The sequence below is a fragment of the Piliocolobus tephrosceles genome, chromosome 16, assembly GCF_002776525.5.
Source record: "Piliocolobus tephrosceles isolate RC106 chromosome 16, ASM277652v3, whole genome shotgun sequence".
NCBI classification, from domain to species: Eukaryota; Metazoa; Chordata; class Mammalia; order Primates; family Cercopithecidae; genus Piliocolobus; species Piliocolobus tephrosceles.
In genome coordinates, this window is record NC_045449.1 from 24,093,588 (window position 1) to 24,119,992 (window position 26,405).

At 44.0% G+C, this 26,405-nt stretch overlaps 1 protein-coding gene across 5 annotated transcripts in view; it reads left to right on the plus strand.

The window, feature by feature from the left end:
- Window positions 1-26,405, plus strand: part of TAOK1 (TAO kinase 1) — a 167,025-nt gene that overhangs the window by 130,444 nt on the left and 10,176 nt on the right. For 4 of the 5 annotated variants that reach the window (XM_023183810.2, XM_023183809.2, XM_026447094.2 and 1 more), the window contains 4 exons: window positions 3,395-3,598; window positions 7,550-7,789; window positions 15,978-16,190; window positions 18,169-18,351. In XM_023183810.2, coding sequence (XP_023039578.1) covers window positions 3,395-3,598; window positions 7,550-7,789; window positions 15,978-16,190; window positions 18,169-18,351 — 840 coding nt within the window. Of the gene's footprint in view, window positions 1-3,394; window positions 3,599-7,549; window positions 7,790-15,977; window positions 16,191-18,168; window positions 19,192-26,405 lie in introns of those variants that run through there. The other variant, XM_026447095.1, reaches the window with a different exon arrangement.

A 26,405-nucleotide genomic window follows, 5' to 3' on the forward strand; every position in this document is an offset into this window, starting at 1 on the left:
TAGGCATAAGCCACTGTACCTGATCACATTTTGTTATGTGAAACCTTTTCTTCTAATGTTTTTGGTTTCCCATTGTTTTACTTTAAAAGTAAACAGAATAAGGGGGATATTTGCTTATCGGTTTTTTTTAGGTAGAATACGCTGATTATTTCTTTGTGGCTACAGGGTTTCATATTTGTTTGCCCTTTCTTGTGCTGCCCCCTCCCTCTGCTTTTTTTTTTTTTTCGAAACGGAAGTCTCACTCTGTTGTACAGGCTGGAGTGCAGTGGTGTGATCTTGGCTCACTGCAACCTCCCCTCCCCCTAGATTGAAAGGATTCTCCTGCCTTAGCCCCCCGAGTAGCTGGGATTACAGGTGTGTGCCACCATGCCCAGCTAATTTTTATATATTTTTTTAGTAGAGACGGGGTTTCACCATGTTAACCAGGCTGGTCTCGAACTCCTGACCTCAGGCAATCTACCCACCTCCGCCTCCCAAAGTGCTGGGATTACAAGCGTGAGCCACCACTCCTGGCTCTTGTGCTGCCCCCCCCCCCCTTTTTTTTTTTTTTGGAGACAGAGTCTCACTCTGTTGTCCAGGCTGGGGTGCAGTGGCATGATCTCGGCTCACTGCAACCTTTGCCGCTTTGGGTTCAAGTGATTCTCCTGCCTCAGTCTCCTGAGTAGCTGGCATTACAGGCGCCTGCCACCGTGCCCAGCTGATTTTTGTATTTTTAGTAGAGACGAAGGTTTCACCATCTTGGCCAGGCTGGTCTTAAACTCATGCCATTCTCCTGCCTCAGCCTCCTGAGTAGCTGGGACTACATGTGCCTGCCACCAAGCTCGGCTAATTTTTTGTATTTTTAGTAGAGACAGGGTTTCACGATGTTAGCCAGAATGGTCTCGATCTCCTGACCTCATGATCTGCCCGCCTCGGCCTCCCAAAGTGCTGGGATTACAGGCGTGAACAACCGCGCATGGCCTGACAACTTCTTAAAGAGAATCGTTATTCAAGATAGGCACCAGGAACGGAAAATGATACGTCTTTTAATTTACACTCCTGTCTTACAGGATGATTGAAATTTTTAGTTCATATAATTAATTAGCATACTGTGACACATCGATTGATTTTGATAAAATAAGTATAATCAGTTTGATATTAATGATTTGTGTGTGTGTAGGAATTTGCCTTATAATCAGATATGTATGTCTTGTTGTGTACATATTGGTGGCACAAAGACTTGCTGTATACCCTGCCAAGTGAGCTTCATTGACAAGATTTTTCCAACTCTAAATGGTATAATTTGCAGCATATTCCCATGACTGTAATTCAGAAGCCAAACTCTATACTGGAACTTTGAGTTTGAAACAATAGTAAATAGAGTTTCCAACTATAAATAAATCTCCAACAAAATGCAGTTGTTTTGTTTTCCAGTGAAATTTAAAACAATGTGGAAAATCATTAATTTTGATTTGTTCAGTGGTTAATGCTGAAAATTAAATACCATTCATAAAGTAGGTCTCTGTTCTCCCATGGTTTTGTTTGTTTTCCATTTAATTTCCAGTTTTCTTATGTCGAATCCTTCCATAATGTTGCCAAAAACTTAGCATCAAGGATGTCAAAAACCAAGAAGCGAGATGTTTAACTGTATTTTTGTGCTAGTTCACTTGTGATTTTTACCTCAAAGCACTATCTTCTGTCTCTTCTTGGGAAGGTTTTAAAGAAGGATGTGTTTTACTTTATTAACCAATCATTGTGTACTTTGAAGTTAGGAACCATCAGAAATGTAGCTGTGCAGAGACAAAAGGTACACGTTTTCTGGTGTACATAACTCTCTTTCCTTTCCGATTGAGTGGGTGACTCAAGAAAGATCTAAAGGCCAGGCACAGTGGCTCACGCCTGTCATCCCAATAGTTTGGGAGGCCGAGGTGGGCGGATCACGGGTCAGGAGATCGAGACCATCCTGGCTAACATGGTGAAATCCCATCTCTACTAAAAATACAAAAAATTAGCTGGGCGTGCTGGCAGATGCCTGTAATCCCAGCTACTCGGGAGGCTCAGGTAGGAGAATCGCTTGAACCTGGGAGGCGGAGGTTGCAGTGAGCTGAGATCGCACCACTGCACTCCAGCCTGGGTGACAGAGCAAGACTCTGTCTCAAAAAAAAAAAAGATGTAAATACCACTTGTCTTCTAGAGGTCATTGGTCATTGTATTGTATTACTGCCTGCGTATTAGAGAAGAAACACACTTAAGAACTTTTGTTTGTTTGTTTGTTTATTTATTGAGATGGAGTTTTGCTCTTGTTGCCCAGGCTGGAGTGCAATGGCGCGATCTCGGCTCACTGCACTGCAACCTCTGCCTCCCAGGTTCAAGTGATTTTCCCGCTCAGCTTCCTGAGTAGCTGGGATTGCAAGCCTGCATCACCACGCCCGGCTAATTTTGTATTTTTAGTAGAGACAGGGTTTCTCCATGTTGGTCAGGCTGGTCTTGAACTCCTGACCTCAGGTGATCTGCCCACCTCAGCCTCCCAAAGTGCTGGGATTACAGGTGTGAGCCACCGCACCCAACCAAGAACTTTTATTTAAAATTTACTGATGCAAAATGATAACATTCATTTAGGTAATTTTTATGGGGTTTTTATTGTGTTGTTGTTTTTGTTTTTCTGAGACAGAGTTTCACTCTGTCACCCGGGCTGGCACGCAGTGGTGCAATCTCGGCTCACTGCAACCTCTGCTTCCCGGGTTCAAGTGACTCTCCTGCCTCAGCCTCCCAAGTAGCTGAGACTGCAGGCACGTGCCACCATGCCTAGCTAATTTTTTTTTTTTGAAACCGGGTTTCGCTCTTTTTGCCCAGGCTGGAGTGCAGTGGCGCTATCTCAGCTCACTGCAGCTTCCACCTCCTGGGCTCAAGCGATTCTCCACCTCACCCTCCCGAGTAGCTGGCATTACAGGCATGTGCCACTATGCCTGGCTAATTTTGTATTTTTGGTAGAGGCAGGGTTTCTCCATGTTGGTCAGGCAAGCTCCTCCTCCCGGGTTCATGCCATTCTCCTGCCTCGGCCTCCCGAGTAGCTGGGACTATAGGCGTCCACCATCAAGCCCGGCTAATTTTTTGTATTTTTAGTAGAGATGGGGTTTCACCATGTTAGCTGGGATGGTCTCGATCTCCTGATCTCGTGATCCGCCTGCCTCGGCCTCTCAAAGTGCTGGGATTACAGGTGTGAGCCACCACGCCCAGCCTAATTTTGTATTTTAGTAGAGACAGTTTCGCCATGTTGGCCAGGCTGGTCTTGGACTCCTGACCTCAGGTGGTCCGCCCACCTTGGCCTCCCAGAGTGCTGGGATTACAGGTGTGAGCCACCGTGCCTGGCCCTATTTTTATGTATTTTTACCTGAGTTGTTTTTTATGTTGCCAGGAGCTAAATGAAAACCAGAGTACCCCCAAAAAAGAAAAACAGGAGTGGCTTTCAAAGCAGAAGGAGAATATACAGCATTTCCAAGCAGAAGAAGAAGCTAACCTTCTTCGACGTCAAAGACAATACCTAGAGCTGGAATGCCGTCGCTTCAAGAGAAGAATGTTACTTGGTCGTCATAACTTAGAGCAGGACCTTGTCAGGGAGGTAAGTTTGAGTGATGAGAAATTTTAAATCCTTTATCAAAAGCCATCTTTCCTGAAAATACTCCAATTCCATTCTAGTCTCAGGGACTTTGCACTTCTACTTGCCTCTGTCTGAATCATTCTTCCTCAGATATTCACTTGGATTGTTTGCTGCCTGTATATCTTTACTCAGATGTCATTTCCTTAAAATCTGTTAACCACCAATTTTTTTTTCCCCAAGAAAGATTCTCTCCATGTCGCCAAGTATGGAGTGCAGTGGCGCCATCTTGGCTCAGCACAACCTTCTTGGCTCAGTGCAACCTTCACCTCCTGGGTGCGAGCGATTTTCAGGCCTCAGCCTCCCAGGGTAGCTAGGATTACAGGTGTGCACCACCAAATCCAACTAAGTTCTGTATTTTTAGTATAGATGGGCTTTCGCCATGTTGGCCAGGCTGTTCTCGAACTCTTGGCCTCATGCAGTCTGCCTGTCTCAGCCTCCCAAAGTGCTAGGATTACAAGCATGAGCTACCATGCCTGGACTTAACCACCACATTCTTCTGCTTTATTTAAATATTATTCTTTGCAGCCAGGTATGGTAACTGTAATCCCAACACTTTATGAGGCCAAGGCAGGCAGATCACTTGATTCTAGGAGTTTGAGACCAGACAGGGCAACCTGACAAATCCCTGTCTCTACAAAAAATACATGTATATTAAAAAAAATTAGCTGGGTGTGGTGGTGTGCACCTGTAGTCCCAGCTACCTGGGAGGCTGGCGCATGAATATTCCTGAGCCCAGGAGGTTGAGGCTGCAGTGAGCCATGATCATGCCACTGCACTCCAGCCTGAGCTACAGAGCAAGACCCTGTCTCAGACAAACAGACAGACAACTAACTAAATACATATGTTCTTCTTTGCACTTTTCTTTTTCACGTGAATATGTGTATGTTCACAAAACCATGTGTTTCTGCAGGGTAGGGAGGTTGTTCCTGACTCCCTCACTACAATGGAAGTTGTATAAAATCACAGAATTGATGCAGTTTTTTAAATCTCCAGTTTCTGATTAATAGTAGGCATTCAATAAATATTAACCAATCCACAAATGAAAAATGTTGATTTTTATTTTTACTTTTATTTATTTATTTTGAAACAGAGTCTCACTCTTTCGCCCAGGCTGGAGTGCAGTGGTGATCTCGGCTCACTGCAACCTCTGCCTCCCAGGTTCAAGCAATTCTCCTGCCTCAGCCTCCCAACTATCTGGGACTACAGGCATGCATCACCACACCCGGCTGATTTTTGTACTTTTAGTAGAAACGGGGTTTTGCCATGTTGGCCTGGCTGGTGTCCAATTCCCAACCTCAAGTGATCCGCCTGCCTCGGCCTCCCAAAATGCTGGGATTACAGGCATGAGCCACCATGGTCAGCCTTGATTTTTACATATGAGGAAATTCATTGGGCAGTTTTTGCCTCTGACCTGAAATGGGCTCCATGAAGTGTGTGTTGCCCTTAAATACATTTTTATCATCATGTGATTATTAATTGGGTAAATGTTGTAGAAACTCTTCTGCCAATGAAAACAATTATTCTTGGCTGGGTGTGGTGGCTCGTGGCTATGATCCTAGCACTTTGGGAGGCCGAGGCAAGTGAATCACTTGAGGTCAGGAGTTTGACACCAGCATGGCCAACATAGTGAAACCCCATCTCTACTTTTAGTAGAGATATAAAAAAATGAGCCGGACGTGGTGGCAGACGCCTGTAATCCCAGCTACTTGGGAGGCCGAGACATGAGAATTAATTGAACCTGGGAGGTGGAGGTTGCAGTGAGCTGAGATTGTGCTGCTGTACTCCAGTCTGGGCCACAGAGCAAGTCTCCATCTCAAAAAAAGAAAAGAATTATTTTCATTATTAAGATACCTGTGAGTATAGATAAATTTCTGAGAGTGGGTTGAAATAATATATTTCATGCCTTTAATATATTATGCTTATAATATAGCATAATTGTGCGAGTTTACTAATAAATTCAAATTAAAACTGTTGAATCCATTATGTAAGAAAAATGTAAAAGATTGATACATTCAATCCTAGTAGTGGCATGTGTTAACAGACACTACTAGTAAGACTATAAATTGATATTGCCCCTTTGGAGCATGATTTAACAGTAGCTTTTAAAATTTAATATGCACATAGCATTTATCCATCAAATCCACTTCTAGAACTCTGTCCTACAGAAATAACAACATGATTCTATGATACAGTATACATAGATATTTATTGAAGCTTTGTTTATAAAAGTGAAACATGGGCTGGAGCAGTGGCTCTCACCTGTAATCCTTGAGGTCGAGAGTTCAAGGACAGCCTGGTCAACGTGGTAAAACTCTGTCTCTACTAAAAATATTTTAAAAATGAGCTGGGTGTGGTGGTGCACACCTGTAATCCCAGCTACTCAGGAGGCTGAGGCACGAGAATTGCTTGAACCTGGGAGGCAGAGGTTGCAGTGAGCTGAAATCGCACCACTGCACTCCAGCCTAGGTGACAGAGTGAGACTCTCATTTAAAAAAAAAAAACAGTCCGGGCACGGTGGCTCAAGCCTGTAATCCCAGCACTTTGGGAGGCCGAGACGGGCGGATCACGAGGTCAGGAGATCGAGACCATCCTGGCTAACACAGTGAAACCCTGTCTCTACTAAAAAATACAAAAAACGAGCCCGGCGAGGTGGCGGGCGCCTGTAGTCCCAGCTACTCGGGAGGCTGAGGCAGGAGAATGGCGTAAACCCGGGAGGCGGAGCTTGCAGTGAGCTGAGATCTGGCCACTGCACTCCAGCCTGGGTGACAGAGCGAGACTCCGTCTCAAAAAAAAAAAAAAAAACAAAACAGTGAAACATAGAAGCAGCTTAAATGTCCAAACACAGAGGAACGATTGAAAGAATTTTGGCATCACAAAGCACTAGGTTACAATGAAACTTTTAAAATTTCTATGTACTGGCTGGGTGCAGTGGCTCACACCTGTAATTCCAACACTTTGGGAGGCTGAGGTGGGAGGATCACTTGAGACCAGGAGTTTGAGGCTATCCTGGGCAACATAGCAAGACTCTGTCTCTACAACTTTTTTTTTTTTTCCGAGACTCCATCGCCCAGGCTGGAGTGCAGTGCTATGATCTCGGCTCACTGCAACCTTTGCCTCCTGGGTTCAAGCCATTCTCCTGCCTCAGACTCCCAAGTACCTGGGACTACAGACATGTACCACCATGCCTGGTTAATTTTTGTTTGGTTTTTTTTTTTTTTTTTTAATTGAGACAGAGTCTCGCTCTGTCGCCTAGGCTGGAGTGCAGTGGCACGATCTTGGCTCACTGCAAGCTCCGCCTCCCGGGTTCACACCATTCTCCTACCTCAGCCTCCCAAGTAGCTGGGACTACAGGTGTCCGCCACCACGCCCGGCTAATTTTTTGTATTTTTAGTAGAGACGGTTTTCACCGTGTTAGCCAGGATGATCTCAATCTCCTGACTTTGTGATCCACCTGCCTCGGCCTCCCAAAGTGCTGGGATTACAGGCATGAGCCACCACACCCAGCTGTGTCCATGTTCTTATTCACTACACTCACCAGAGTAGACTGCATGTAAAATAATTGAATAGAATACTCTGAAGAAACTGAAAGGATAACTTAGGAGCCCAATTCAAATATAAAATTAGGAAGTAAACAAAAGAAAAATGTTAAACCTCTTGATATAGATGTAATAATGTCTTAAGCTAATGGCAATAAAATAATATGAATAAGTAGTAAATGAATATGGTAATGAAATTTGTGCTACTAATTGCCCATTTAAAGAGGTAAAAGTCACAACCCTAATATTTACTATGCAATTATAATTGAATAACAGGGTTAATTACATCTGTTTACTGAGTATTCTGTTTTTTAGGATTTTTTTCTGGCATTATACAGCAGTAAATTATACCTTTGTGTTTTGTGTTATGGATTAGGAATTAAACAAAAGACAGACGCAGAAGGACTTAGAACATGCCATGCTACTCCGACAGCATGAATCCATGCAAGAACTGGAGTTCCGCCACCTCAACACAATTCAGAAGATGCGCTGTGAGTTGATCAGATTGCAGCATCAAACTGAGCTCACTAACCAGCTGGAATATAATAAGCGAAGAGAACGAGAACTAAGACGAAAGCATGTCATGGAAGTTCGACAACAGCCTAAGAGTTTGAAGGTATGGTTAGCCTAAGCTTTTTGACAACAGGGAAGAGAATGAAAAGGTATCCATGTAAGTAGGAAAAGTCTTAAGACGGATGTCTAGTCATAAAGAAATTGACTAAGCTTCTTTTCATTTTTAGCATCTTTGGTTGATTTTAATTTTGAATGCCTGTTGCTACAGTCTTTTGCTTATGTATTTGTCATCAAAGTACAAAAAAGTGGCCAAAACTTTTAACCATGGGAAGTGCCAATAGATAAGAATCAAGATTCTTGTTTTAAACTTACCCAAGAGCAGGGCACGGTGGCTCACGCCTGTAATCCCAACGCTTTAGGAGGCCAAGGCAGGTGGATCACCTGAGGTCAGGAGTTCAAGGCAGCCTGGACAACATGGCAAAACCCTGTCTCTACAAAAATACAAAAATTAGTTGGGCGTGGTGGCACATGCCTATAGTCCCAGCTACTTGGGGGGCTGAGGCAGGAGAATCCCTTGAACCCAGGAGGCAGAGGTTGCGGTGAGCCGAGAACACACCACAGCACTCCACCCTGGGTGACAGAGCAAGACCCTGTCTCAAAGAAAAATTTACCCAAATGTCCAAGGCCAATATTATATTCTACATGTCGACAAGCTAACCATTTGGCTTATCTCTGTTGTTCCAAGTAAAATTTTACAACCATAATTTGCTGTAAATATGACTTGTACAAAATTTAAAAACATGAAAGTGCATTATAAAATAAAAAGTTTTAAGCTGCATAGCCACTAGTTAGAAAAATAATAACAAGAAAAAAGTTTTCTTCTTTATGCTTGTTCCCCCAGCCACCTGGTCCATCTCTCTCAATCAAAGTCAACTACAGTTACCAATTCTGAAATTTTTGTTTGTTTTTGAGACAGAGTCTCACTCTGTCACCCAGGCTGGAGTGCAGTGGGGCGATCTCGGCTCACTGCAAGCTCCGCCTCCCGGGTTCACTCCATTCTCCTGCCTCACCCTCCGTGTAGCTGGGACTGCAGGCACCCACCACCATGCCCAGCTAATTTTTTGTATTTTTAGTAGAGACGGGGTTTCACCATGTTAGCCAGGATGGTCTCAATCTCCTGACCTCGTGATCCGCCTGCCTCAGCCTCCCAAAGTTCTGGGATTACAGGCGTGAGCCACCACGCCCGGCCCACGTGAATCTTAATATACAAAACCACCCACTATATAGTCTGTCATCGATGATAAGCACCTCAGTTGCTCTGTACATATCTGTACATTTTAAACTTTTGTTTATATTCAGTAAGGTCCAGTTTCCACAGTATTTCCTATTTAAAGCTTCCCCTGTACTCCTACCCAGCCATTTTTATAAGCTATTTGATATTTAAACTATAAAATGGTTCTTGATTTTACTCTGAGTAACTGTGCTGGAGTACAGTGAAATTCATTCACAGAGGTAGTCTGTGTGAAAATCTAGAAACTACAACACACTCATTGGTATTCCCAATGCCCACCCAACTCCATTCAAACAAGCTGTCCTGAACAAAATATAGAAACAATGTTAAGATGCTTTATTGTTTTCATGTGAATGTGAGTAAAATTTCACCTTGCTATGTCTTCAAAATAGGTAATTTTTACAGAGTGGTTATGTTGACTACTAACATAACCTTCCTTAGTTAATGCTTAGAAAAACCGGAATTGTAATGATATTTTAGATTTATTTTGTTTTTGCAGTAGGGAGATACGTAATCATTTAGCTACAGAGAGACAATCTCCCATGAAAAGATTTTTAAATTAACATGTCAGCAAAGTCAATTGTGATTTTAAAACCAACAGCACCGAGGAATAAACCAAACTGAAAGTCGTACTGTAAGTCTGATATGACTGCATTTCCCTGGGGCTTGGGTGATGATGGATAGTTGTTTGACATTTAACCATTTCTTTCTATTTCCTGTCATTAGAACCTTTCCGTTTTAAAGCTTATAAACAGTAATCTGATTCTCTCAGATAGTGTATTAAAAGTGAGGAGAAAATAAAGCTTCATTAATCATAGTCAGACTTTAAATAAAATGCCTTTGTGATTACAAGTGAGCTCAAGGTTTCCTGTTAGGGAAGAAAAATCACCATTTTCCTCATATTTATGTATATCTATTTACTTACTCAACTGGAGCATTTTAACCCCAAATCATCACATTTCTATTTACTTAAGTAATCGTTGCCTCTTCCAATTTTCTCCTTAAGTAGTGGAGGCAGAATTTAGAATATAGCATCAACTGTGTTTGATGGAGGAGAGGAGATTGCAGTTGGAACATTTTATTTATGTTGATTAGGATCTGTGGGGGTGGGGTGCTGTTTCTATGGAAAGGGTCGGGTGAAAATCTGCTGCCTACTCTGCTGTTTCTTCAGCTTTCATCCAGATGATGCTTTGTCAGCACTAAATGAGTAGAAATAACTGTAACTTGCATTCATCTCGCTTTCATTTGAGTCACACATTGAGGGATATAGTTTATTCTTAGTATAAGCATTAATTTTACTCTTGTTAAAGAAAAATTTTTCAAGGAGTTATTTTTTCTCATTAGGCAGGGATGTGGAACAATTACAGTATTCCTGGCACAATGTTTTTTTGTTTTTGTTTTTGGTTTTTTGGGTTTTTTTGAGATGGAGTTTCGCTCTTGTCGCCTAGGCTGGAGTATAGTGGCGTGATCTTGGCTTACTGCAACCTCCACCTCCCGGGATGAAGTGATTCTCATGCCTCAGCCTCCCGAGTAGCTGGGATTACAGGCGCCTGCCACCATGCCCTCGTGTTTTTAGTAGAGATGGGTTTCACCACATTGGCCCTGCTGGTCTCAAACTCCTGACCTCAGGTGATCCACCCGCCTCAGCTTTCCAAACTGCTAGAATTACAGGCGTGAGCTACCACGCCCAGCCCAGCACAATGCTTTAAAAATAAAAAGTTTTGGCTGGGCGCAGTCACTCACACCTGTAATCCCAGCACTTTGGAAGGCTGAGGCAGGGGATCACCAGGTCAAGAGACCATCCTGGCCAGCATGGTGAAACCTCATCTGTACTAAAAATACAAAAATTAGCCGCACGGTGGCGTGTGCCTGTAGTCCCAGCTACTTGGGAGGTTGAGGCTGGAGATTCGCTTGAACCCGGTAGGTGGAGGTTCAGTGAGCCAAGATCGTGCCACTGCACTCTAGCCTGGTGACAGAGCGAGACTCCATCTCAAAAAATAAAAATAATGTCCGGGGCTGGGTGCGGTGGCTCAAGCCTGTAATCCCAGCACTTTGGGAGGCCGAGACGGGCGGATCACGAGGTCAGGAGATTGAGACCATCCTGGCTAACACGGTGAAACCCCGTCTCTACTAAAAAATACAAAAAACTAGCCGGGCGAGGTGGTGGGCGCCTATAATCCCAGCTACTAGGGAGGCTGAGGGAGGAGAATGGCGTGAACCCAGGAGGCGGAGCTTGCAGTGAGCTGAGATCCGGCCACAGCACTCCAGCCTGGGCGACAGGGTGAGACTCTGCCTCAAAAAAAAAAAAAAAAAAAAAAATGTCCGGGTGCGATGATTCATGCCTGTAATCCCAGTACTTTGGGAGGCTGAGGTTGGGAGTTCGAGACCAGTCTGACCAACATGGAAAAACCCCATCTCTACTAAAAATACAAAAGTAGCCGGGCGTGGTGGTGCATGCTTGCTGTCCCAGCTACTCGGGAGGCTGAGGCAGGAGCAGAGGATGGTGGAGGTTATGGTGAGCCGAGATCCCGCCATTGCACTCCAGCCTGGGCAACAAGGACAAAACTCCATCTCAACAAATAAATAAATAAATAAAAATAAAACCTTTTAAAAGAATGGATGCTATTTTACTGAGGCAGAAGATACTATCTAAATTTCATTGTTCCATTTCTGTCTAGAAGCACTTGGAACAACTTTGTTAACCATGAATAGTTGTTTTTGTTTGTTTTCGCTGTGTCACCCAGGCCGGGGGGCAGTGGCGCAGTCTTGGCTCACTGCAACCTCTGCCTACCAACTTCAAGTGATTCTCCTGCCTCAGCCTCCCGAGTAGCTGTGATTACAGGCATGCGCCACCACACCCAGCTGATTTTTGTGTATTTAGTAGAGAAGGAATTTCGCCATATTGACCAGGCTGGTCTTGAATGCCTGACCTCAAGTGATCCACCCGCCTCAGCCTCCCAGACTCTTGGGATTACAAGCGTGATCCACCACACCCGGCCTAAGAATGGTATTTTATTTTATTTTATTTTATTTTATTTTATTTTATTTTATTTTATTTTTTTTTGAGACGGAGTCTCGCTCTGTCGCCCAGGCTGGAGTGCAGTGGCCGGATCTCAGCTCACTGCAAGCTCCGCCTCCCGGGTTCACGCCATTCTCCTGCCTCAGCCTCCCGAGTAGCTGGGACTACAGGCGCCGCCACGTCGCCCGGCTAGTTTTTTGTAGTTTTTAGTAGAGACGGGGTTTCACCATGTTAGCCAGAATGGTCTCGATCTCCTGACCTCGTGATCCACCCGTCTCGGCCTCCCAAAGTGCTGGGATTACAGGCTTGAGCCACCGCGCCTGGCCAAGAATGGTATTTTAAAATGGTGCTACTCAGCCTGAGCAACATAGTGAGACCCTGTCTCTAGAAAAAATTACCAGCCTAGGGGAGCATAGGGAGATCTCATCTCTAAAAATAAAGCCAGGCACAGTGGCTCACACCTGTAATCCCAGCACTTTGGGAGGCTGAGGCGGGCAGATCACGAGGTCAGGAGATCAAGACCATCTGGCTAACAGGGCAAAACCCCATCTCTACTAAAAATAAAAAAAATTAGCTGCGTGTAGTGGTGTGCGCCTGTAGTCCCAGCTACGCAGGAGGCTGAGGCAGGAGAATCACTTGAACCAGGTAGTCAGAGGTTGCAGTGAGCTGAGGTCGTGCCACTGTACTCCATCCTGGTGATAGAGCAAGAGTCTGTCTCGGGGAAGAAAAAAAAAAAGAGACTGAGCATGATGACATACCTGTGGTGGTCCTAGCTACTCAGAAGGCCGAGAGGCAAGAGGATCACTTGAACCCCAGGAGGCTGAGGCTATGGTGAGCCATGATCATGTCACTGCACTCCAACCTGGGTGACAGATTGAGACCCTGTCTCAAAAAAAGAAAAGAAAAAGATTAAAAAGCCAAACGTGGTGGTGGCTCACACCTGTAATCCCAGCTACTTGGGAGGCTGAGATAGGAGGATTGCTTAAACCTGGGAGGTCAGGGATGCAGTGAGCCATGATCGTGCCACTGTACTCCAGAGCCTAGACGACAGAGTGAGACTCTGTCTCAAAAATAAAAGCAGTGCTACTAAGTGTCTCTACTAAAACTCTTAGCTAAACTAAGAGTTTCTCTTACTAGCTAGACATTTCTTGACCCCTCACAAAATAAAGACATATTACTAGGATCTAGTGCCTCAGATGGTGAAAAATACAGAAAGGTATATTTAATGTTGTAGTATTGAGGGGAGTACTCCTTAGTACTTAGTGTAAATTTGGTCACATATTCATTTGTTGCATGATGAATCAACCAATCAATACCTGGCGGTATTTATATTAAGGTAAAATAATTTCAACTATAGGTTCTGCCTCAGTGCAGTAAATAAATGTGTTGTCACTTGTAGGATCAACTGGTACACCTTGCAGAACAGATCTCATCTTATTAAAACTTTTTAAAACCTGAGTTCATAGAATACCTAACCTGCTGATTAACCAAACACTAAAGCCAAAGATCTTCTGTCTCTAAACTTAAATATTTTCATCTTAGAAATGTTTATATACTGTAGTTCATGTCTGTTACCCCAAGAAGAGGGTTGTCTCCTCCGTTAACACATGAGTTTTGTTTAACCTTTAAAAGATTAGTTTTGTTATGGTTTTTGGTTTGTGTGTGTGTGTTTGAAACAGAGTCTCGCCCTGTTGCCCAGGCTGGAGTGCAGTGGTGCAATCTTAGCTCTCTGCAGCCTCCACCTCCCGGGTTCAAGCAATTCTCCTGAGTAGTTGGGATTACAGGCATGTGCCACCACGCCGAACTAATTTTTGTATTTTTAGTAGAGACAGGGTTTCACCATGTTGGCCAGGCTGGTCTCAAACTCCTGACCTCAAATGATCTGGCCACCTCAGCCTCCCAAAGTGTTGGGGTTACAAGCGTGAGCCACCACGCTTGGCCAAGATTAGTTAACTTGACTGACATTTAAGTTTTTGCTTGTGTTAAAGAGTAAACCATTGCTAAATATATCTCTACCTAGTTTACTCTCTTAAGGAAAAGACCATTGTAATAACAGTATTAATAATTCCGAATAGAGATTTCCAAGTTAGCCTCACATTTGGTACATAAACTGTACAGTTGGAGTTGAGAGTGTCATTAAAAGAAATTGGGGGCAAGGCACAGTGGCTCATGCCTATAATCCCAGCACTTTGGGAGGCCAAGTTCGGCAGATTGCCTGAGGTCAGGAGTTCAAGACAAGCCTGGCTGACATAGTGAAACCTTGTCTCTACTAAAAATACAAAAATTGGCCGGGCGTGGTGGCACAAGCCTGTGATTCCCACTGCTCGGGAGGCTAAGGCAGGAAAATCGATTAAACCCAGGAAATGGAGGCTGCAGTGAGCTGAGATCGCACCACTGCACTACAGCCTGAGCAACAGAATGAGACTCCGTCTAAAAACAAAAACAAAAACAAAAAAAAAGAACAAAAAGAAATTGCAGCAAAGTGTTTCTAAAACAAACAAAATAAATGTGCTTTATTTTCTGTCTCTAGATCTGATAAGATATTGTCTCACCAATAAAGTGCTTTTATATCTTTTCTTTCTTTCTTTTTTTTTTTTTTAGAAACCAGTGTCTCACTCTTGTTCAGCCTAGAGTCCAATGATGCAATCATGGTTCACTGCAGCCTTGAACTCCTGGGCTCAAGTGATCCTTCTGCCTCAGCCTCCCTAGTAGCTAGGACTACAGGTGCGCATCACTGTGCCTGGCTAATTTTTAAAATTGCTTTGTAGAAATGGGGTCTCACTGTGTTGCTCAGGCTAGTCTGGAAGTCCTGGCCTACAAACAATCCTGCCTCGGCCTCCCAGAAGTACTGAGATTACAGGCGTGAGCCACCATAACTGTATTATGCTTAATTCATGAGAAAAAATTTAATTTTCTAAGCCACGTACAGTGGCTCATGCCTATAATTACTGTACTTTTAGAGGCTGAGGTGGGAGGATCGCTTGAGGCCAGGAGTTTGGAACCAGCCTGTGCAACATAGGGAAACTTCATTGCTACCAAAAAAAAAAAAAATTAGCCAGGAGCTGGGTATGGTGGCTCATGCCAGTAATCCCAGCACTTTAGGAGGCCAAGGCAGGTGGATTGCTTGAGCCCAGGAATTTGAGACCAGCCTAGGCAACATGGTGAAACCCTGTCTCTACAAAAAATACAAAAATTGGCCACGTGTGGTGGTTCACGCCTGTAATTCCAGCACTTAGGAAGCCAAGGCAGGCAGATCACTTGAAGTCAAGAGTTCAAGACCAGCCAGGCCAACATGGTGAAACCCTGTCTCTACTAAAAATACAAAAATTAGCTGGGCGTGGTGGCACATGCCTGTAATCCCAGCTACTTGGGAGGCTGAGACAGGAGAATCGCTTGAACTCAGGAGGCGGTGGTTGCAGTGAGCCGAGATTGTGCCATTAGACTCTAGCCTGGGCGACAGAGCAAGACTCATAAAAAAAAAAAAGCCGAACGTGGGTGTGGCGCACACCTGTGGTCCCGGCTACTCAGGAGGCTGAGGTGGAAGGATTGCTTGAGCATAGCGGGTTGAGGCTACAGTGAGCCATGATTGTACCACTGCATTCCAGCCTAGGTGACAGAGTGAGACTCCATCTCAAAAAAAAAGAAAAAATGTAATTTTCTGTCATGAATATGTATAATAATCAAAGCTAATTTTAATATCTACTCAGGTCACTAACTTTATTAGTGAAACAACAGATATTGTTACAAGTCCTATCATAAATGGGGTTCTTTATGCCCTAATGTTTTAAATGAAGTTTTTTGTTGTAAAACTGCATACATTTCAGTCAGCGATTTGGCCAAAAAGTATCTGCAACTTTATGATCTGACCTGTTTGGTTTTCCTCTCATTTTTTCCTAATAGTCTTTATTTTCATGTATGTAAGCATACCATATACCAAATACCTTGTGTTACAACTTACATAAATCTATTTTTTTCCCCCAGTCTAAAGAACTCCAAATAAAAAAGCAGTTTCAGGATACCTGCAAAATCCAAACCAGACAGTACAAAGCATTAAGAAATCACCTGCTGGAGACTACACCAAAGAGTGAGCACAAAGCTGTTCTGAAACGGCTCAAGGAGGAACAGACCCGGAAATTAGCTATCTTGGCTGAGCAATATGATCACAGCATTAACGAAATGCTCTCCACACAAGCCGTGAGTTTGCTTTTTTTGGGCAAAACAAATTTAGTGCCCCTTTTCTTCCACCACCTGAATGAAATCACAGCAATTAAAGTACTAGTTGAAAATGATAGCTCTCCTACAGTTTGGAAAATGTGGTGATGGTTCATTTTCTTCCTATTCTCAACATTGCTTGAAAATGTCATGATGCATGAGGTATGTCATGATGCATCAATTTTCATTGATACATTTAGACATGAGGTTCTAAATAGGCTCCCTGCCAGCACAGATCCCAACACCTTATTGAGATTGGCAAAGCAGCTTTGGGAAGCAGTGAGCAAAAGGTATTATTATAATGGGAATAAAAATGGTTGTGTTTGAGTACAAATACAAATTTTTTTTTTTTTTTTTTTGACATGGAATTTCATCCTGTCGCCCAGGATGGATTGCAGTGGTGCGATCTCAGCTCACTGCAACCTCTGCCTCCTGGGTTCAAGCGATTCTCCTTCCTTGGCCTCCCGAGTAGCTGGGATTATAGGCGCAAAATATTTTCCATATAAGAGCTTTGTAAACTTTTTTTAAAGGACCAGATAAGGCTGGGCGCAGCGGTTCACGCCTGTAATCCCAGCACTTCAGGAGGCCTAGGCGGGTGAATCACCTGAGGTCAAGAATTCAAGAGCAGCCTGCCCAACATGGTGAAACCCGGCCTCTACTAAAAATACAAAAATTAGGCTAGGTGCGGTGGCTCAAGCCTGTAATCCCAGCACTTTGGGAGGCCGAGATGGGCGGATCACAAGGTCAGGAGATCGAGACCATCCTGGCTAACACGGTGAAACCCCGTCTCTACTAAAAAAAAAATACAAAAAAACTAGCCGGGCGAGGTGGCGGGCACCTGTAGTCCCAGCTACTCGGGAGGCTGAGGCAGGAGAATGGCGTAAACCCAGAAGGCGGAGCTTGCAGTGAGCTGAGATCCGGCCACGGCGCTCCAGCCTGGGCGACAGAGCGAGACTCCGTCTCAAAAAAATAAAAAATAAAAATACAAAAATTAGCCAGGCGTGGTGGTGGGCACCTATAATCCCAGTGACTCAGGAGGCTGAGGCGGGAGAATCACCTGAACCCGGGGGGCAGAGGTTGCAGTGAACCAAGATTGCGCCGTTGCACTCCAGACTGGACAATTAAATGAGACTCCGTCTCAAAAACAAAAAAAGGCCAGATGAGACTTTTTAGGCAGGAGGCAAAACTAAGGGTATTATGTGGGTACTTACATGACTGCTTAAGATGTAACCCTTTCAAAATGAAACATTCTTAGCTCATGGGCTGTAAAAAACAAAAAAACAGGCACCTGCCCATACTTTGCTTGTAGACTATGGTTTGCTGGTCTTTGTTCTATAGTTATTTCCGCTAGAGAGGAAGAGATTCAGAGATCTGAAGAGATTCTAGGTTTTTCTTAAGAAAAATGTGCCGGGCGCGGTGGCTCAAACCTGTAATCCCAGCACTTTGGGAGGCCGAGACGGGCGGATCACGAGGTCAGGAGATCGAGACCATCCTGGCTAACACGGTGAAACCCCGTCTCTACTAAAAAATACAAAAAACTAGCCGGGCGAGGTGGTGGGCGCCTGTAGTCCCAGCTACTCGGTAGGCTGAGGCAGGAGAATGGCGTGAACCCGGGAGGCAGAGCTTGCAGTGAGCTGAGATCCGGCCATTGCACTCCAGCCTGGGCGACAGAGCCAGACTCTGTCTCAAAAAAAAAAAAAAAAAAAAAGAAGGAAAGAAAAATGTGGTTATTCAGGCATCCTCCAAATAGCTTATGATAGCTTTATCTTCATAACACTATTGTTAGTTTTTCTGCCTTTCTTTTTCAGAGATGTTTACTCCGAGATAAAAGACAGAAAAATTGTCTGAACCAAGAAAGAGTAGTCTATCGTCTAACACTCCTCCTCCTTTCCATAGGTCATGCATTGATAGCTAACAGTAGGATATATCTGTTTCGTTTTTTTTTCTTTCTCTCTCTCAGCTGCGTTTGGATGAAGCACAGGAAGCAGAATGCCAGGTTTTGAAGATGCAGCTGCAGCAGGAACTGGAGCTGCTGAATGCATATCAGAGCAAAATCAAGATGCAAGCTGAGGCACAACATGATCGAGAGCTTCGGGAGCTTGAACAGAGGGTCTCCCTCCGGAGGGCACTCTTAGAACAAAAGGTATAAGTAATAGAAGGGAAAATCATTGTTTTCAAATTAGCTTTTGTCAAAAGCGTTTTATAAATATATTTTCATATTGGCAGGGGTCACATTAGATTTCTTTCACAAAACCATATTTCCTGAATTCTGGTTATGGTAGCAGTTTTTTCTTTAAAATTACTGATCCACTGATGAACCTTACCATTAATGAGCTCCAGAAATCAAGGGAATATAATTAAGTAGTAATTGCTAGAGAAAAGATATGGGTGTGTGAAGACAGTTGAATTTGAGAGTAGCAGCTCTGACTCCATGTTCCTCACTTCTGTGTTCCTAGCTTGCTCTACCTAAGGAGGTTGGAGAAAGACTTAACTAGTGAAGAAAGAGAGCTGCATTAATTGCCTGAGAGGGCCAGGGACAAAGGATCAGGAATATATACTTTACTCATATATCCTTGGCCTGGAGCTATACAGATTGGTAGAGGATTACTGAGGGATAGAAGGTAAAATCAGTTCCACACAGGTGAAAAGTCAGGCTGAAAAAATGTTGTTTCTAGATGCACATCTTTACTTTTTCTGAATTATTCTTGTCGGATATATTAGAAAATAGAACTAGAATCCCCAGAGTTCCATCCTTTGGGATATTGAGGTATGTGTATGTGTATTAGGGAAAAGGGTGATGGACAAAAGGTTTTGAAAGGTAAAGAGAAGAAGGGCATTTGTTGCAAGAAGTGGAGATTAGGCTGGGCTTAGGCCTCCCAGCACTTTGGGAAGCCAAGGCGGGAAGAGACGCCCAGGAGTTCGAGACCAGCCTGGGCAACACAGGGAGACCCTATCTCTACAAAAAATTTTTAAAAATTAGCTGAGCGTGGTGGCTCACTCCTGCGGTCCCAGCTACTTGGGAGGCTGAGGCAGGAAGATGGATTGAGCCTAAAAGGTTGAGGCTGCAGTAAGCTACGGCTGCACCACTGCACTCTAGCCTGGGCAACAGGGCAAGATCCTGTCTCAAAATAAATGAATAAATAAAACAGTGGTCGATTATCAATTATATCTAGGATTCAGAGATACATTCCAGAACTCTTGAGTCTTAAATTCCCAACAACTGATGTAGTCTTAGGTCCCTCGGTCATTGCATTTAATACTTACCTAATGATCTTCCTAAAGTTGTCATTGTTTCTGGACCATAGGCCTGTAGATTTTTCCTCTATTTCCTATAGTTCTTGTGCTAAAAATAGAGTGCCTTATTAAAGTAAAAAATATATTTAAACCAGGTGTTGTGGCTCATGCTTATAATCCCAGCACTTGGGAGGCGGAGGCAAGCAGATCGCTTGAGCTCAGGAATTCAAGACCAGCCTGGGCAACATGGCAAAACCCTGCCTCTACAAAAAATGCAAAAATTGGCCAAGTGTGGTGGCACACTCCTATAGTCCCAGCTACCAGGGAGATTTAGGTGAGAGGATCGCTTGAGTCCGGGAGTTAGAGGCTGCAGTGAGCTGAGATCATGCCACTGCACTCCAGCCTGGGTTACAAAGCGACACCCTGTCTCAAAAAAAAAAAAAAAAATCTTAAAAATATCACCTCAATAAGATATAAGATATTACTATTTCTCTAGCACAGCTATCTTTATTACTGGCTTCTTTGAGAGGTATTTGCATCTAAATATTAACTCAATTTTATTTCTTATTCAAGATGAGAAAGCTAAGGCCAGGCACAGTGGCTCATGCCTGTAATCCCAGCACTTTGGGAGGCGGGGGGGGGCGGGTGCAGATCACCTGTGGTCAGGAGTTCAAGACCAGCCTGGCCAACATAGTGAAACACCATCTCTACTGAAAATACAAAAATTAGCCGGGTGTGGTGGCAGGCGCCTGTAATCCCAGCTACTCCAGAGGCTGAGGCAGGAGAATCCCTTGAATCTGGGAGGCAGAGGTTGCAGTGAGCTGAGATGGCGCCACTGCCCTCCAGCCTGGGCGACAGAGGGAGACTCCATCTCAAAAAATAAGATGAGAGGCCAGGCATGGTGGCTCACGCCTGTAATCCCAGCACTTTGAGAGGCCAAGGCATGCGGATCACGAGGTCAGGAGATCGAAACCATCCTGGCTAACACGGTGAAACCCTATGTCTACTAAAAATACAAAAAAATTAGCCAGGCGTGGTGGCGGGCACCTGTAGTCCCAGCTGCTCGGGAGGCTGAGGCAGGAGAATGGCGTGAAACGGGGAGGCGCAGCTTGCAGTGAGCCAAGATTGCACCACTGCACTCCAGCCTGGGTGACAGAGTGAGACTCTGTCTCAAAAAAAATAAATAAAAATTAGATGAGAAAGATAGAAACATAAATTTTGAAAAATATAGTTTGTTCCATGTGCAAATTTCCTAAATCTGTCTCATTCCAACTTTTTTTTTTTTTTTTTTTTTTTGAGACGGAGTCTCGCTCTGTCACCCAGACTGGTGTGCAGTGGCACGATCTCTGCTCACTGCAATTTCCAACCAGGCTTGAGTGCAGTAGCCCGATCTCCGCTCACTGCAAGCTCCACCTCCCGGGTTTATGCCATTCTCCTGCCTCAGCCTCCCGAGTACCTGGGACTACAGGCGCCCGCCACCACACCCGGCTACTTTTTTTGTATTTTCAGTAGAGACGGGTTTTCACCGTGTTAGTCAGGATGGTTCCGATCTCCTGACCTCGTGACCCACCTGTCTCGGCCTCCCAAAGTGCTAGGTTACAGGTGTGAGCCACAGCACCCGGCGGTCTCATTCCAACTTTTATATTTAAAATTTAAAGTTTTCTTTTAGGCTTCAGTATGATCACTAAATGAAAAACTCCCTATGGTATTTCAAGGATGGTGTTACAAGAGAAATATCAGCACTATTATAAAGTGTGGTTGTAATTTTAGCTCCACCCGGTGGTTAACAGTTAAACAGCATTAATTAGCATCTTAGTCATATTTAATATCCTAACCAAAAACTGCATGTTAATACAAAGCCATTGCAATACAGGCATAAAATCAGTACTCATTGGTGAAGGTGCAGTAACACTTTTATACAGTGCTAATACGTCTTGGAAAGCAATTTGGAGTTGGGTGTATATACTTGTTTGGCTTTGGCTTTTGTGTGTGGTTTTTTTTTTTTTTTTTAGTTTCAACAGTCTCACTCTGTTGCCCAGGCTGGAGTCCAGTGGTACAGTATCAGCTCACTGCATTCTCCGTTTCCCAGGCTCAAGCGGTCCTCCCACCTCAGCCTCACAATTACAGGCATGCACCACCATCATGACCACTGATTTTTTTTTTTTTTTGGAGGGGGCAAGGGTAGAAATGGGGTTTCTCCATGTTGCCCAGGCTGGTCTGAAACTCCTAGGCTCAAGCAATCTGCCCACCTCGGCCTCCCAAAGTGCTAGGATTGCAGGCCTGAGCCACTGCACCTGGCCTGGAGTTGTATATTTAGCCTTGTAAATGTTAAGTGTTGAAAACTTTGAGGAAAAGAAATCCAAATTACAGAAAGAAAGGAAAAGAAATCCAAATTACAGAAAAAAAACACTGCATAAATATGTTCATTATAACAACTTTATAATAGTTTGAAACAACCTATTTAAAATAGAAATATGGCTCGGCGCGGTGGCTTATGCCTATAATCCCTGCACTTTGGGAGGCTGAGGCAGGTGGATCACGAGGTCAGGAGTTCAAGACCAACCTGGCCAAAATGGTGAAACCCCATCTCTACTAAAAATACAAAAATTAGCTGGTCGTGGTGGTGCGTGCCTGTAATCGCAGCTACTCAGGAGGCTGAGGCAGGGGAATCGCTTGAACCTGGGAGGCAGAAGTTTCAGTAAGCTGAGATCATGCCATCGCACTCCAGCCTGGCAACAGAGCAAGACTCCGTCTGGAAAAAAAAAAAGTAAATATGGCCAAGCCAACAATAAAATCTTACTCAACCATTTAAATGATGTCTGCATAAACAGTACTAATAAGGAAAAATGTTTGTGGTGTGTTTAACAAAATTTTAAAAGACAAATCCTACTTGAAGTAATGTTAGTAGTGGCTATGTTATTGTGATAGGTTGATTTTTTTCTCTTTCTTTTTTAAATATGGTTTTATTCATTTCCTAATGGAAAAATGCATACAATTAGCACTTAAAAGAGTAAAAGAACAAAGGATGGTACATCTATAGTGCTTCCAGATGTTACTTGGTTTTTATGGCTAATATTTTGCCTTTCAAGTTAAGTATGTGACTACAAGGTAGGCTGAGGTCAATTAGCAATCACTAAAACCCTTTACCCTCTCTACAAAAACTTTGTAAAATCCTAAAAGCTGTAATTTGTGCACTTTATGCTTGCCGGTTGTACATACAGATGAGGAGATATCTGAAAATAAGTAGAAATGGAACTAGAGTGAATGTTAGTTGATTCTAGATGAAAAATCATTCTGTTTGAAGATTGTTGTAAGTCTCCAAGTGAACCAAAAATTGTTCATTTAGGTTGAGACACAAACAAAATGAGCCTCACATGTACATGAAGTCTTGTTTCAATATTTGTCATCCTTCATTTACATTAAATTTTTAGATAACAACACAACTATAAATGTTAAATTATATGTGAAATATATATATATGAAAAGTAGTAGTATTTCCAGAATATAAATGACCTTGTTTTATCATCTCATTTACTTTTATCTCAAGATTTCTCTTAGTATTAACATCATGGTTAGTAATGTTTTTAAGTAAGAATTAAAATTTGGGGGTAGGTGCAGTGGCTTATGCTGTAATCCTAGCACTTTGGAAGGCCGAGGAGGGCGGATCACTTGGTGCTCAGGAGTTTGAGACCAGCCTTGGCAACATGGCGACACCCCGCCTCTACAAAAAAAAATATATACAAAAATTAGTTGGGTGTAGTGGTGTGCACCTGTAGTATCAGTTCCTCTGGAGGCTGGGGTGTGGAGGATTGCTTGAACCTTTGAGGTAGAGGTTGCAGTGAGCCAAGATTGCACCACTGCACTCCAGCCTGGGCGACAGACCAGACCCTGTCTCAAAAAACAACAAACATTTTTGCATAGGAAACAAAAAATTGCAGAAGAGGCCAGATCGCTTGAGATCAGAGGTTTGAGAGCAGCCTAGGCAACATGGTGAAACCTCTCTACCAAAAATACAAAAAATTAGCCTAGTGTGGTGGTGCATGCCTGTTTTTTTTTTGTTTTATTTTGTTTTGGTTTTGGTTTTTTGAGACAGAGTTTCACTCTTGTTGCCCAGGCTGGAGTACAATGGCATTTTCTTAGCTCACTACAACCTCCAGCTCCCGGGTTCAAGCGATTCTCCTGCTTCAGCCTCCCGAGTAGCTAGGATCACAGGCATGCGCCACCACGCCCGTCTAATCGTGTATTTTTACTAGAGACGGGGTGTCTCCATGTTGGTCAGGCTGGTCTCGAACTCCCAACCTCAGGTGATCTGCCCACCTCAGCCTCCCAAAGTGCTGGGATTACAGGCGTGAGCCACCACGCCCAGCCAATTTTTGTATTTTTAGTAGAAATACCCAGTTACGGCCGGGCACGGTGGCTCACGCTTGTAATCCCAGCACTTTGGGAGGCCGAGGTGGGCAGATCATGAGGTCAGGAGATCGAGACCATCCTGGCTAACACGGTGAAACTCCATCTCTACTAAAAACACGAAAAATTAGCCGAGCGTGGTGGCAGGCGCCTGTAGTCCCAACTACATGGGAGCCTGAGGCAGGAGAATGGCGTGAACCCGGGAGGCGGAGCTTGCAGTGAGCCGAGATGGTGCCACTGCACTCCAGCCTGGGCGACAGAGCGAGACTCCTCCTCAAAAAAAAAAAAAAAAAAAGAAATACCCAGTTACCCAGGAGGTAAGGTGGGAGGATCGCCTGAGCCTGGGAGGTGGAGGTTGCAGCGAGCCAAGATCGCACCACTGCACTCCAGCCTGGGTGACAGAGCAAGACCCTGTCTCAGAAAAAAGCAAAAATTGCAGTAGAATGTGGCAAGATATAATAACATTTCATAAGGTACAGCATAAATACAAAAGTATAGGAGTGATTTACTCTATAGGGGAGGGAAAGTGGGGCAAAGAAATCTCAGGGAGATGGAATAAAGAGTGCTTTCCGAAGGAAGAATAGGTTAACCAGGAACACAAGGAATGTGTAAAGGCGTGGAGAAATGATAAAATAAGAAATGTTTGCGAGAGGCCGGGCGCGGTGGCTCAAGCCTGTAATCCCAGCACTTTGGGAGGCCGAGACGGCCGGATCAGGAGGTCAGGAGTTCGAACCAACCTGGCTAACACGGTGAAACCCCGTCTCTACTAAAAAATGCAAAAAGCTAGCCGGGCGAGGTGGCTGGCGCCTGTAGTCCCAGCTACTTGGGAGGCTGAGGCAGGAGAATGGCATAAACCCGGGAGGCAGAGCTTGCAGTGAGCTGAGATCCGGCCACTGCACTCCAGCCTGGGCGACAGAGCGAGACTCCGTCTCAAAAAAAAAAAAAAAAGAAATGTTTGCGAGAAATTACAAACAGGCCAGGATGGACTGGAGTAAGAAGAGTTTGAAAATTGTTATTCTAAAACATGTTATTAAAAAGGCATTAGAGAGGCATTTTATATGAAGGTTGAAGGAGGACTTAAACGTGGATTATTCTTCTCAGGGAAAGATACCAAATGTCTATATGTCTGTACGATCTTCTTTGAGATTTATTTGCTCCACTTTTCCTCCCCTATAGAGCAAAAAAAAGTTCAATACTTTTTTTTTTTTTTTTTTTCTTTTTTTGAGACTAAGTCTCACTCTATTCCCCAGGCTGGAGTACAGTAGCCCAATCTCAGCTCACTGCAACCTTCGCCTCCCAGGTTCAAGTGATTATCCTGCCTCAGCCTCCTGAGTAGATGGGATTACAGGCACCTGTCACCACTCTCAGCTAATTTTGGTTTTTGTTTTTGGGTTTGTTCTGTTTTGTTTTGTTTTGTTTCTTGAGATGGAGTTTCACTCTTGTTGCCTACGCTTGAATGCAATGACGCTATCTCGGCTCACCGCAACCTCCACCTCCCAGGTTCAAGCAATTCTGCTTCAGCCTCCCAAGTAGCTGGGATTACACACGTGTGCCACCATGCCCGTCTAATCGTGTATTTTTACTAGAGATGAGGTTTCTCCATGTTGGTCAGGCTGGTCTCGAACTCCCAACCTCAAGTGATCTGGCCACCTCAGCCTCCCAAAGTGCTGGGATTACAGGCGTGAGCCACCGCACCTGGCCAATTTGTGTATTTTTAGTAGAGACAAGGTTTCGCCATCTTGGCCAGGCTGGTCTCACCTCCTGACCTGAAGTGATCCACCCGCCTCGGCCTCCCAAAATGTTGAGATTACAGGCATGAGCCACCACGCCCGGCCTCGATACATTTTTTATTTCTGTAGTATCCTTATAAATATCTTAAGCCATTCTATTGCAGTTTTTTATTTGTATTTGCTTCCCATGAAATTTTTGTTCAGTTTGTTTATTTGTTTGTTTGTTTTGAGATGGAGTCTTACTCTGTTGCCCAGGCTGGAGTGCAGTGGTGTGATCTCTGCTCACTGCAACCTCTGCCTACCAGGTTCAAGTGATTCTTCTGCCTCAGCCTCCCAAGTAGCAGGGATTACAGACGTGTGCCACCGCGCCTGGCTAATTTTTGTATTTTTAGTAGAGATGGGATTTCACCATGTTGGCCAGGCTGGTCTCGAACTTCTGACCTCAAGTGATCTACCGCCTCAGCCTCCCAAAGTGCTGAGATGACAGGCGTGATCCACCACGCCTGACCCAGATAGGACTTTTGACTTGAACGGAATCATAATTCCACTGTGATAGCTAACAGAATTCATAATAATTTTTAAATGCATGTCTAAATTTCCCCTATTATCTCAAATCCCCAATCCCAGCACTTTGGGAGGCTGAAGCGGGAGGAACATCTGAGGTCAGCAGTTCAAGATCAGCCTTGCCAACATGGTGAAACCCTATCACTACTAAAAATATAAAAATTAGCCGAATGTAGTGGCACATGCCTGTAATCCCAGCTACTCGGGAGGCTGAGGCTAGAGAATCGCTTGAACCCAGGATGCAGAGGTTGCAGTGAGCTGA